We start from the raw sequence: 12,262 nt of genomic DNA, 5'->3' as shown, positions 1-12,262 counted from the left end.
GCACGTTGCATTCGCAGAAGAACCTAATGAATGGACTGAAGTCAGCTGGAAGCAAGCAAACAATTACAGTATTTAACGTTTTAATTATTGAAAAATCCCACCTCTCCTTTTTCTGGACTTGTGTAGCAGATAACAGAGCTGGGTTTCCATGGCAGCGGAGGTTTGCACCGTGCTGAAGGCCGGCGCGGAGGGAGGAAAGCAAACGCGCCTTTCTCCGCTCTGCCGTGAATTTTGTGTGGTGCTGGAGATGGATGAACGTTTCTTCTCCTTCAAAGTGATAATTAACTGCTGTGAGTTAGTGCTTGATCCTTCAGGCTGGTAAATTATCGCTGTGCACTTAAGTGAGATTAATAAATATGACCACAAAGTAAATGTTTATTTTAGACAGTGAGGAATAAATTATTGTGGTTTTAGTGGTGTCATCCTATTTCAACTCCTGCCTGACTGCTCTTTCTCCTGGTGTAAACCCCTTATAGAAGTAGAGCTGTGTGCTTACCTTACCAATGCCAACCCTCAGACAATATTTATTGGCACACCTTTTCCAAGACAGCTACACCAAAGAGTATTTTGAAGTCATTAATCAATTGGAGTCTACTACATCCCAGGGAAAAATCGCTCTGGCATCGTGTCTGATTATATAACCTGTATTTACATTTCTACCTTTCTCACTGCTTTTCCTGTACTTAACCTCATGCTTATTTGTTGTAGGTGATACCAGAGGCAAGCGCAGCGGAAGATCAGCACGTTGTCCGCACGCCGTTTGAAGGAGTGGATGATTTTTTTATACCCCCCACAAATCTTATTATTAATCACGTCAGGTAAGAAGTGATATTAATGGATAACAGCAGTGGTCATACTGCGCTCTTCTAGCGGGCCTCTGGCCCGTAGTCCGAAAGCCCTTCACAAATGTTAACGAAGGAACGTGTGGTCCAGCCAAGCGTTGTTATCGCCGCTTGCTCGCGTGAACTGGAGCCGTGGCTCCCCGGGGGCCCCGGGGTGCACGGGGCCGGCGGGCAAGTCCTGGGTGTCCAAGCCTCGGCAAGGGTCGAACGGGACCGCGGCCGCCTGGGGACACCCCACCGCCTTTGCTCGGCGGCGGTTGGGTGCTGGCGCCACAGGCGTTATTAGAAACGTGGGAATTCGATGGGCTGGAAATCAGGCATCCTCACCTCGAAACCACTTTTTGGATCTGGGCAGAAACCTGTATGAAAGGTTTATTGCCCTAAGTGGTAAAAGTTTATTCCGTTCGAAGCGTAAAGCGTGGTTCTTCCACGTGTTTCCAGCTATTTACCTGTTCAAATATTGGGTCTCTGTGTGAGGGGCAAGGCTTGAGCAGAAAAATGGTGTGCACACTGAAAAAAATCCCACCGCTTTGAACCATCGGTCCTGAATGCTAATGTGATGTAGGAGTTAATGAGATCGTGTAACTAACACACTAATAACTTGGAGTAATACCGACTGCTTCCCAGCAGGAACAGGAAGCCTCCCATTAACATTATCAAAATTGATGGTAACCACACAGCAATTTATACTGTTCTTACCATGTTATAACATAGCAACCATTTAATCATCTTCTGTCACCAATATACGTTAGTTTAGCTAAGTTAGTTTAACACTCCAAAAATCCTGTCCAGACCTTCTCACGTTAAGCATAGGTTCCCTGCAATGAACACCGAGGACAAGGGGTCACGCTTAAATGATTATGAGCTGAATTTGATCCAAAATAAATAACTTTGCTTCCTGAAACATAAAATAATGAGACACATTTCATGGCTGTCATTCCTAATTTTTCCCTACCTCATTTTTCCAGTGAGCTTTCAAAATATTGTTATGAGTAATAGTTGTGCTAGGTGGTAGATGACTGTGCTGAATGTTAAACCCTGAGATGAGGATGGATGAGCTGGGTTCAAAGACAGGAAGGTAGAGCAATTGAATTTTTTTGTCGTTCTTTTATTATCTTTTTGCTTCAATTTGATTAATCAGCTGTATACAGGTGATGTTCCTTGAGGAATATTAAATGTAGATAATTGTCTGTAGTTTTCCATGTGCAAAATAGCAAATGCTAAGCCTAATTTCCTATTTCATTTGTTCAGGGCCAGATTTTTGTCAGTTCTATCTCACCCTCAGCATAGGAAAATAATTGCTTACAGTCTAATGAGACTTACCGAGATCATGTTCTAAATTCTTCACTCAGAAACAATAAATGGTGATACCAACATTTCCCTGGTTTCACGGGAAGCAGGTGAATATTTAAGCAATCTCTTCCGAGAGCCAAAAAATATTTGTATGCAAATGTTCCTGCATATGTATTTCAGCTGCCTGTTATTTCAGATGGATATCTAGAAATGTATCCATTTTTATTAGTTCCCAGGGTAGATCATTGTCTATTAAAAACTCTCTAAGTGCAAGGTTTTCATTGAGGTTTCAGATCACAGATTTTTGCGCCAGCACTGCACCTCCTCTGCAGCTGTGTGCACATAATACACATCCTGACCCACTTTTTAAAATTAAAGTTTATGATAAGAACCTTTTTTTTTAACTTGTTCAGGCGTTTGGCCAAGTATTAAGGAAGTCTTGAAAAAATGCTATGAGGGAAAGCAGTTTTTAAATGTACTTAAAATGCATTCATCCAGGAGAAATACAAGTGTCATATCCAATTTCCCCCCACACAGTGCACTACAAATCTCCACTGCGGATATTTTGTGAATTCTCTAATGGATCTGAGTATAATGGGAAAATGAAAGGCTTAGCCCAGTGATTTTCATGGGAGCATACACTACATTGGCTTGTTCTTTAAAAGTGAAATCATTGAGTGTCTCATTGACAGATGGATTGAGGATAAAGAAATAAACCCAGTGTTTTAAGCAAAATATATGTATTATCTGCATGCAAGCACACTGTCCTCCACATTTCATAAAGCAATTTTACATCTTTCAGGGAAGAGTTGCAAAACGAAACACTCACTTCATTTCCTTCTCTCCGCATTGAATGGATGAGAAGACACTCAACGTAAAATTAGTTTTCAGAAGTCAGTGTCAGTGACCTGTGAATCCTAGGGAACGCAAACAGGCTATTTCTATGGGCTCCCTTTCAAATTAAGTAGAAACATTTCTTGGCTACTCTTGACCTTTTCGTGCATTCAGCAAAGGTCAAATGTGCTGCAGCATATACCTTTTACTGAACATTTATTCTCTGCTCACTGTTGCCTGGCCTCTCTTGAGACAGAAAGCAAAGGCCCCTTTTCTTCAGTGCACCCTTGCTGGTTGTGCTCCCCGGGAGATATTGGATGCCTTTTGGGGCCGGTGGGGCAAGGCTGAGCAAGGTCTGTGCTATACTGCTGTGCTGCCGGTGACGATAACGGCTCCCAGGCACCACGGGTAGCAAATGTGCATCAGAGCTGCCCCCAGAGGCTCTCTTGTAGGAGAGGAGGTTGGACGTGTTGGTCTTCAGTCAGTGATTATGTATGCAGCTTGAAGTTCCTCTCTCCCCCCCATAAAACCTGGCCCAGATACGCTTTATTTTGAACAATTTTCTATTCCAAGATCAAAAAAGTCTTGAGTGTATACTGAATTACATCTCTCTAGAATGGAAACAGAGCCAGTACAGCCTCGGTCAACACTAGTCTACCACAAACCCAAACCCTGGTACCAGTTCTACTGTAACCTGGTCTTCCTACTACAAAAAGACTTCTAATCTTGAAGATGTTGTTCAAATACCCAAGCACATACTCAAGCTGACAGGATCAGCTTGCTAATTTTAACTGAAATATATACCTCCTTTTAGCACTTTTTAGAAGCACTGAGAGTGGTGTCTTATAAAGAGACAGCGTTATTGCACACACACACAAAACCAACAGGACAGAGTTTTCCAGTTGTGCTGACTTTGGTCTTTTCGCAAGCGTATCACCAAGTCTCCAGAGGTGGCTTCAGTGTCATGTTTTCTATTTCAGGTTTGGCTTCATCTTTAACAGATCGAAATCCGCAGTTCACAAAATTGATCTGGAAACTGTGACCCACATCAAGACTATCAACTTCAAAAACTCCAGCTGCGTGCCGCAGGCCATGGCTTACACCCACCTGGGCGGCTACTTCTTCGTGCAGTGCCGGAGGAGCGCCTCCGCGGCTGCGTCGCCCCAGCTCGTTATCGACAGCGTCACCGACTCCGTCATCGGCCCCAACGGCGATGTAGCGGGCACACCTTATATTTCACCGGACGGCCGCTATTTGGTCAGTGCAGATGAAGACAGCGGCAGGATCAAAGTCCAGGCTATAACTGTCCAAGGGGAAATCAAGTTGATTTACGACTTACAAACGAATGTACACGTATCTGATCTGACATTTCAACCCTCCTTCACTGAAGGCAATCAGTACTATATATATGCTACTTCACATTTGCAAACAGATGTGCTTTTTGTAGAGCTGTCAACAGGCAAAATGAATGTACTGAAGAATTTAAAGGACCCTATCACATCCAAAGACTGGCCCTGGAGCAACTACAACAGAATTATGAAAGACAGTGGATTGTTTGGACAGTATCTCATTACACCAGCTAAAGATTCACTGTTTGTTATTAACGGGAGACAAAACACATTACGCTGTGAGGTTTCGGGTATAAGGAGGGGTAACACAGTGGTCTGGGTTGGAGAAGTATGAAAGGGCAATAACAGCAGCGCCTGCGGCAGGCAAGTACCGGTTGGACCTTTACACTGCAACAAATGAGCAGTAGCATTGTATATTTTTACACTGGGGAAAAAAAAAGAAAAAACAAAAAAATCCTGTATAGGCTTCATGGTACAACACTGGTCTACTTGCAAGTTTTCTAATATAAGGTACGCTCTGCTGATAGGAAGCGGTTTTGAAGGGATATTTCTTATTTGGGGGTTCTGATTTGTGGTTACGAGAAAAATGCGGGGAAGCGAATAATATCTCCACTGAGATATTGTATAAGCCACGAAACCTAGCGATTCTGTAGAACAAAACAGGTTTTGCGTTTCCGTCTTGACGAGTTCTCATGTTACATTCAAGCCATCGGTTTTCTCTCCTTTTCGCCAGGTCCTGTAGGCCTTGCCCGTTAGCCAGGCCGGCTGCCCCACCTGGACACGGAGGGGCTGTCGGAGCAATGACTGTGGTTCAAATTCACCTTTGGATGACGGGGAAACTAAGCATCACTGAGAGCAGTTTTCAAAACACAGAAATTGAGGAGGGAGGTTTAACGAAAACAGTTTTCTCTGCAGGACGGCTTCGGAAGGATCCCCGGATGTGATTTCGGAAGCAAGCATTAACTGCCATCACGCTTTCTTCTGGTCTTTATATTGCTCTTGGTGCTACTGAAAGCAATGCCGTGAGCGCCCCATCTCTTCTCATACATATTTGTATGATTGTGTTTGAGAAATTTGGCTTGAACTATGGACGTTAGGGTGGATTAAAGCCCGGAAACACTGGGAGGGTTGGAGTTTTTAAAAAGTTTTATGGAGAAGTGAGTGGGGCATCAGTCTTTGAGCAGCTCGTGAGCGCGGTCAGCTTGGGCACAGTATGCAAAACCTGCCCTTGGGCGGGCAGGGGATTAGTTACGGACGTTCCCCTTGGAGGCAGCAACGCTTCTAGAAATTGTTAGTTTCTCTCATTAAATATTTACTAGCACTGAAGTCACTTGGTCTTTCATGAAATAACGGCTACAACTACAGTAGTATAATTTTAATAGAAAACTTTGGCACGTTGTCTAGTCACAGCCTTAATTTGCCTATTTCTTTTCAGACATTCTGGGAAACCATTTTTCTTTGTATTTTTTTCTTCCCATTTATAGTACACTTGTTTATAGTCAATTATCTTTTACTTATGAGCGAAGAGATTCATGTAAAACCAGCTAAAGTACCCAAGAATGCAACAGCTGGCATAGAAATTTAAGTTGATTCCCCATAAAAATACAGATCCATTTTTTGCACATTTGAAAAGCTGTAAAAAAACTTTTCTGGTTCCATTTTGTGACTTTGTATAGTCCTCACGGTGGAGTAATCAGGGCGAGAGGCAGACGGGCGGGCTTTCGAAGCGGTGCAGCCCGGCCCAGCGGCCCTACGGCCGGGCGTCTCCGAGCACTCGGAGCCCAGGCGCTGCTTTGAGGCTGTAGTAATCTTCATGGTGGTGAAAGCTCTCCGTGGAGGTGAACGTCTGCTGCGTCAGAGCCGCGCGTTGGCCTCGGGAAAGCCCCAGCCGGTTTTGAGAGTGACCTCGTTGCCCAGAGTGTGCACGCAAGCAGCTGCTGGACCTCCCCAGTGATGCCTTCATGGTGCAGTTAGTTATTGCTCGGAAGTCGCCTTTGTCACAGTACACGCAAAAGGCTTTTGAAAGAGAAGGATGCAGACCAACGCTGGTAATCTTCCTTTAAATGGTGAACTTGTACCGAAAGGGTAGCGTTTTAGGATAGCTGTAGACCTGAAGTAGGTTAAACCCTTTCAGTTCTATAAAGGATATATTAAAATCTGTTCAGACAGACGAAGAAGAGGCGATGAATCCTATGAATTCATTAAACATGGAATCCTTTAGTTGGCCCTTGCCCACCCACAGGCTGAGACCTACGTGTATTTTCTCTTATGAGCCATAGGGGTTAGACGAGACTATCCCGTTGTTGAAACACAGACACATGAACAGCTTGGCACAGCCTTCCTTTAGCAATGCATGGTGTCCATGATTTTCTACTCATCCGATTAGGAAACATCCACGTGTCAAGGAAAGGAGGAGACCAGCTCTGTAAGTACCTTTAAATATGCACAACTCCTTTCTGGAACAAAGCTGTATCCATACATTGCAGCCATCCTAAATGTGTTTTACTGAGGCCAAACACTGCTCTCGTGTTATCTTTTATGACTTCTTGAATATTTTATTATGCCTATGGTAAGTTTCCCTGTAGAGATGTTCATTGTGTCATAGATCAAGCAAATATTACTTTTTTAAGACTATTTAAAAAAAATTGTAAATATCTGTTCAGGTAAATATTCTTGAGGCTGGTTTATATTTAGGCTGTGAAAGATGTGTAACAGACCTCACTTCTTCCTGTTTGTCGCAAAATATTGGAATAGCGTTCACTTGAAAACTCCCCCTTCGACCTTCCAAAGATGTTCCCTTTCTCCCCTCTTCAGCCCAAGTTCTGGTGATGTGTTTTCTAAATTATCCTAACGGTTATATCTCATACTTAGAAAATGAAGTACAACTTAGATTGTCCACACTCCTTGTGAACAGTTCCAATGACGGTCAAATCTGACATTAAAGTGCTGCACATTTGTTACTCTGATTATTTTTTTTTACGACACAACTTTTATCTGTACTCAAAAAATGCTTAACTCATTTTTGCCTTTCAACTCCCATGGCAAGGATACTCCATTTCCATATCTGCAGTTCTTTCCCACTCTCCTGGTGTGCTCCACCGATTCACAATTAATTCATTCCTAATAAATTACTAATCACAGTGATTAATTGAAATTAATTTAAATTGAATTAATGAGCATTTATTTATCCTATAATGCTCATATATCAGTTGGGTATTGTGACACTAGGATCACAGAATAAATAATCCCTGGTTGACAATACGACTCTAGTCCCGAGATCAGATGCATTTTCCATTCATTGTGGAGGTTAAATAACAGTACAGTGGAAATGATGTTTTCCCTAAGTATGGATCTGGGTTTTTTCTATTTTCTGAGAGAATGAGAGGGTTTTTTTCTTAGCATCTCTAGCTATGCTGTCCAAAGACTATTTTGCAACTGTCCCCACTTTTTTAAATGGGAGAGAAAAATCAGGAGAGCCTTGATTTAGAATCTGTGACAATATTTAACCCGTTCTTCTCATTTTATATTTTGAGTTTTTTTACCACTACAAGAAACGCACTCCGTGCCGGCAGGTGTCCCTGGGCTGAGGTGGGCATGCCTGCGGGCTCGGCGAGGGGCAGGAGCCTCCCCCGCCTGCCCGAAGAGGCTCGGCTATGGGGGCTGTTGGAAAAACGCACCTGAGCTGCAGGAATTTGGCCGTTTGTTTGGCCCCCGTGGATGGCGCGTTGCCTGAGAGACACGAGCGTCCCGATGACCTGTCTGCAAGTGCTTGTTTCCTTGATTTGTATCGTGATTATGCCTTAAGTACCGGCGTGCCGGGCAGCGTGCTAGGCACCGCGCAGCACATGGGAAGGGCAGGATCTCCGCTCTCGAAGGAGGCGGCAGCGAATTCCCGGCGTAACCTTACAGCAGGTCACCGGAGCGAGCGGGAGAGAGGGGGAGAGGCTGGGCTGGACCCACCAGCCGGGGTCAGCGCAAGAACCCGGGTGTTCATCAAGGGCTTGGGCATCGCGTGCTGCCCAGAGACTTTTTTTCCTGTGCGACCCTCCGTCCCTTCCCGTTCAGGGCTTTATTTTCAGCAAGCGCCCACAAGCCGATATGCATAATTTCTGTTTTTCTGCACGTGCCTGCGCTTTCTCGCCGTCTAAGCCCTCCGCCGGGGCCTGGCCCCACCGCCCCCGGGTTTCCACCCGGCGTTCGCAGAGGCGCGAGCCCGGAGCGGCGCCCGGGAGGGCTGCGCGGGCAGCACGTGCCCCGGGGCGCTCGCAGCGCCGCTCCCGTCGGCAGTGCCAGGGCCCCGCGCCGCTCCTCCTCCGGCCCCTGCCTTGCCTTTGCAACCACCAGCCGCAAATCCGCGATGCCGTCGGGCTGCGGGAAACGCAGCAGAGATCGGTTCTGTATTTACCCCTGCGAGCGCTGCTGCCCGCTCCTCCGAGCTTGTTTGTCCTGCTGCGCCCAGGGCACTCGCGTGCCGCCGGCCCTGGTGCACGGCCGTGTCCCCTCCCCTAGGGCAGGGACTCTTGCCCACAGGTAACAGCGGTCTCCGAATCCCTCTGAATTCCTTCCTGGGGTGCATCCCTGCTCCCCGCTTGGTGCATGGTTGTCCTGGTGCCGCGGCACCAGCGCACGGACGCCGGGAGGTCCATGCTGCTGCTGCTGCACTGCGGTGGTACCAGCCCTCGCTCCCCAAGCCTGCCGGAGCCAGGGATCAGTGCTGTCCTGGCTATCCAAAGCAGACCAAAATAAAACACAGAGACTGGCAAAACCTGTATAGGTCTTTTAAAATAGAGGTGGTGCCCGGATATTTGGTGCTGCGCAGGGGCCGAGTCCCAGCGTGGAGCCGGTGCTGCCGGGCAGCGGCTGGGGCGGAAAGAGGCACCCGAAATGTTGCCCTTTGCTAACCTGCCACCACCAAGACGGCTGGGTTTTCTTTGCACTCGGCTCTAAAATTCGAGAAATAGTAAGGTAAATCCCAGGGTTTGGGGGGCATGGGGGGGGGAGTGCATGGGTTCGTGTTTTCCAAATGCTCACAGGTCAGCAAGACAAAAAAACATTACTGACTGGTCCCCAATGCTAAATTAAAAACAAGAAAAAAGAAAAATCTCCCTGCTGTGGTGCTTCTCCCATGCAAATTGCCACTGCCTGGAGCCTTCGTTAATTAAGCGCTTCGGCATCCGACCCCTGGCAGCCTTTGGTGTCTTTGACACTTGTCCAGAGCCAGCAGATGAAGGCAGCGAGCGCAGCGGCGAGCGGGAGCCAGCTGCGCCCCATAAACAAGACGAGCGCTGAATCGAGCACGAAGCCCGTTCCGGTTTGCAAAGGTCAGAGCACTGGCATTTCCAAAGTAAAAAATCAAATTCCCAGCTCCGCAGAGGCTTCATCTCCCGGCTGCGTGCGTGTGCCACCAGTGCAGGGCTGCGTGCCCGCGTCCCGCTCCCCGCCGCCCCATGGATGCGCTTGCCGGGTGCTCTTTAACTCAGAGCGAGAGGGTGCAATGCAACGGAGCGGTGCAAGCCCTCCTTGCTTGGACAAGCCAGCGCCAGGTCATCACAGCACAGCAAGGAGTTGGGCATTACCTGAAGGGCGGATTTTTTTAGCGCAAGGAATATCGCAGAGGGAGTGATTTTAATGTTTCATTCAAGGACACGGCAAAATTCATGCAAATTTACTTTCAGAAAGAGTAGAAAAGGTTCTGCGTCCCCGCGGAGGATCTGGCTCAGGGGCTCGCGGAGCGTGGCGCGACAGCGGCCAGGCGGGGCGGCATTTCAGGCTCCCGCTTCTCTCTTCAGGCAAGTCCAGCCAAGCCAGGCAAGGGTAACGAGGCGTCGGTTAGTAATATATATTTTCAAACAAGTGCATTATTTCCTACTTTCAACCCACATCTATTTAAGCAGAGCGCCCAGGAGGCAGCTCCTGCAGGAGCACCAAGGACACCGGGATGCCCAAGCCACCGCTACAGCCCTGCCGGGCAGCCGGCTCAGCATGAGCAGCTAGTCCGTGTTTATTTGTTTTCGGAGTGTTGCATTGGGCCCCAACCTTAATTTTACTTAGAGCCCAATTTCTTTAAAATAGCAAAATGTCAAAAATATCAATGGGCCGCAAATGGGTGCTAACCACCGGGTTATTAATTGCCCTTTCTAGCATCTCCTGATCTAAAACATTCTCTATTCTGCTGAACAGAGCAGGCTCAAGCTGTTCTCTTCATCAGACCATCACAACATCTACTCCTAGGGCAAATAAAATCCCCCACCGCATGGAGCGCAATGAGTTTTGCTCGGCTGAAGTCTCCCAGGATGGTGCCGCCGCTTGGCACAGAGCCAGCGAGCAAGGGAACGCTCCCAGCGCCCTCCGTGAGCTTTCCCCAATTCCCTCGCTTACTCAGCAATAAGTCAGTGCAGTAGGAAACACATAACTTCAGAGTTGAAGCTCACCGGCTCTGGCACCCAGCCACCGGCATGCATGATGCCTTTTTATCCAGCAGCCAAAATTGTTGGGTTTTATTCCTGTAAAATTATTTCAATTCAGTAACTGCATCACCTTCTTTCTGATTACCTAAACGTTTTTTATTCTTTCGTTCTCTCAAGCCAAGGCATTTTCTCAAGCCGGCAATACTTTCTGTGGCTCTGCTTTTGCAATTTTCTTTCCATATCTTTTTTCAATAACCCTTTTTTTTTTTTTTAAATTGGGGCCTAGAAGAGGATGCAGGTCAGTTATAGACCACGCAAGTCTGAGCTGGCCAAAGACTCTGTAGTATCCAAAGGAGTAGGTGGGTTTGCTTTTTTTTTTTTTTTTTTCCCCAGCTAGTATAGGGAAAAACTATTGCAAGCATCTGCCATAAACATACAGTTTTGAACAACGGTTTAAACAAACAGTTTATGCAAACAGGCCGTGCGAGACGTGGCGCGGTTCGGACGTGGCCGGGGCGCAGGAGAGCCGGCGCGGAGGCGGCGGGCCCGTGGGAACCGGCACCTCGGCAGCCCCTTTGCCAAATGCTTCCTATCGGCCCGGTTTCAGATCAGCGCTACGCGGTTTAAGATGGCCAAAAATGACAACGCAACCCATCACGAGTCTCTCCAAATGAAAGGTGCGGAGCGTGCAGGCTACGAGCTCTCTTTTCCCCTCCTAGACTCCACTGAGGACACGGAAACTAAGGAAAACTAGCAGTTACGTTGAAAGCAGGGGCTGAAGAAAGCAAAATCCAAACGCTTTTGTCGAGACCTCAATCGCGAGGGCAGCAGAGGGTTGCGCGGGGGGCAACATTTCAGCAGCTCATTTGCATTTTAATAGATTAAAACCTGGCTCTTTTGCTATTTTGAGCACATCAGCCTCTGGTTTGCCCACGGCAGTTCTCCATTGATCCCGGCCTTTCCTGTGTCCGCTAAGCGCGCCAGGAAGCACACGGCCGGGAAGAGCGCCGGCACCGGCTCGGGGCTCCGCCAGGCAGCGGGGAAGCAGGCGCAGCGCGGCCAGAGCAAAACCCTGCAGCCGAAGCCATAGCATGAACAAGCCGAGCAGCCCGCTGCTAAGGGGACGGGGCTGGTTTCCCACGGCGGGGTTTTTTTTGACTTTTCTCCCATGGGCTCTAATGGCATTTCCAGCTTGGATTTCCCCCCCACCACGGACTTTCCATGGGAAATCTCCACGTGCTCCCGACTCTCCAAAACAGGGCTCCTGCACTCGCTGTGCTGCTGAAAGCTTATTTAACAAATGACTCCAAACAACCCCCCAAGAGCTGCTGGAAAACCCTAGGGACCTCCGGCAGGCGGGTTCTGGTTTTGGTGCTTCCCCTCGCGCTCGGGCCGCAGTGGTGGCTGCTCCGGCAGCGTCCCGCCGGCACCGCGATGCATCCCAGCGTCGTTGCTCTTGCCTGAAGCCGGGGTCATTCGTCTCCAGATAGACAACGTGATTTTTCAGCACTGAAAGAGAAATGGGAAAACGTGCAAT

General features: G+C 47.7%; 1 protein-coding gene across 1 annotated transcript in view; it reads left to right on the top strand.

Moving 5' to 3' along the window:
- FSTL4 (follistatin like 4) overlaps window positions 1-5,191 on the top strand; it is a 251,808-nt gene extending 246,617 nt beyond the window's left edge. Inside the window, exons 13-14 of the mRNA XM_026063318.1 lie at window positions 709-818; window positions 3,950-5,191. Coding sequence (XP_025919103.1) covers window positions 709-818; window positions 3,950-4,652 — 813 coding nt within the window. The 3' untranslated portion in view covers window positions 4,653-5,191. The remainder of the gene's footprint in view (window positions 1-708; window positions 819-3,949) is intronic.
- Window positions 5,192-12,262: the final 7,071 nt, after the last annotated feature.

This window comes from Apteryx rowi, unplaced genomic scaffold (assembly GCF_003343035.1).
Source record: "Apteryx rowi isolate R43461 unplaced genomic scaffold, aptRow1 scaffold_2, whole genome shotgun sequence".
In the NCBI taxonomy this organism is placed as follows: domain Eukaryota; kingdom Metazoa; phylum Chordata; class Aves; order Apterygiformes; family Apterygidae; genus Apteryx; species Apteryx rowi.
The sequence above is the reverse complement of the archived record's forward strand: the minus strand, read 5'-3'. Positions and strand labels throughout refer to the sequence as shown.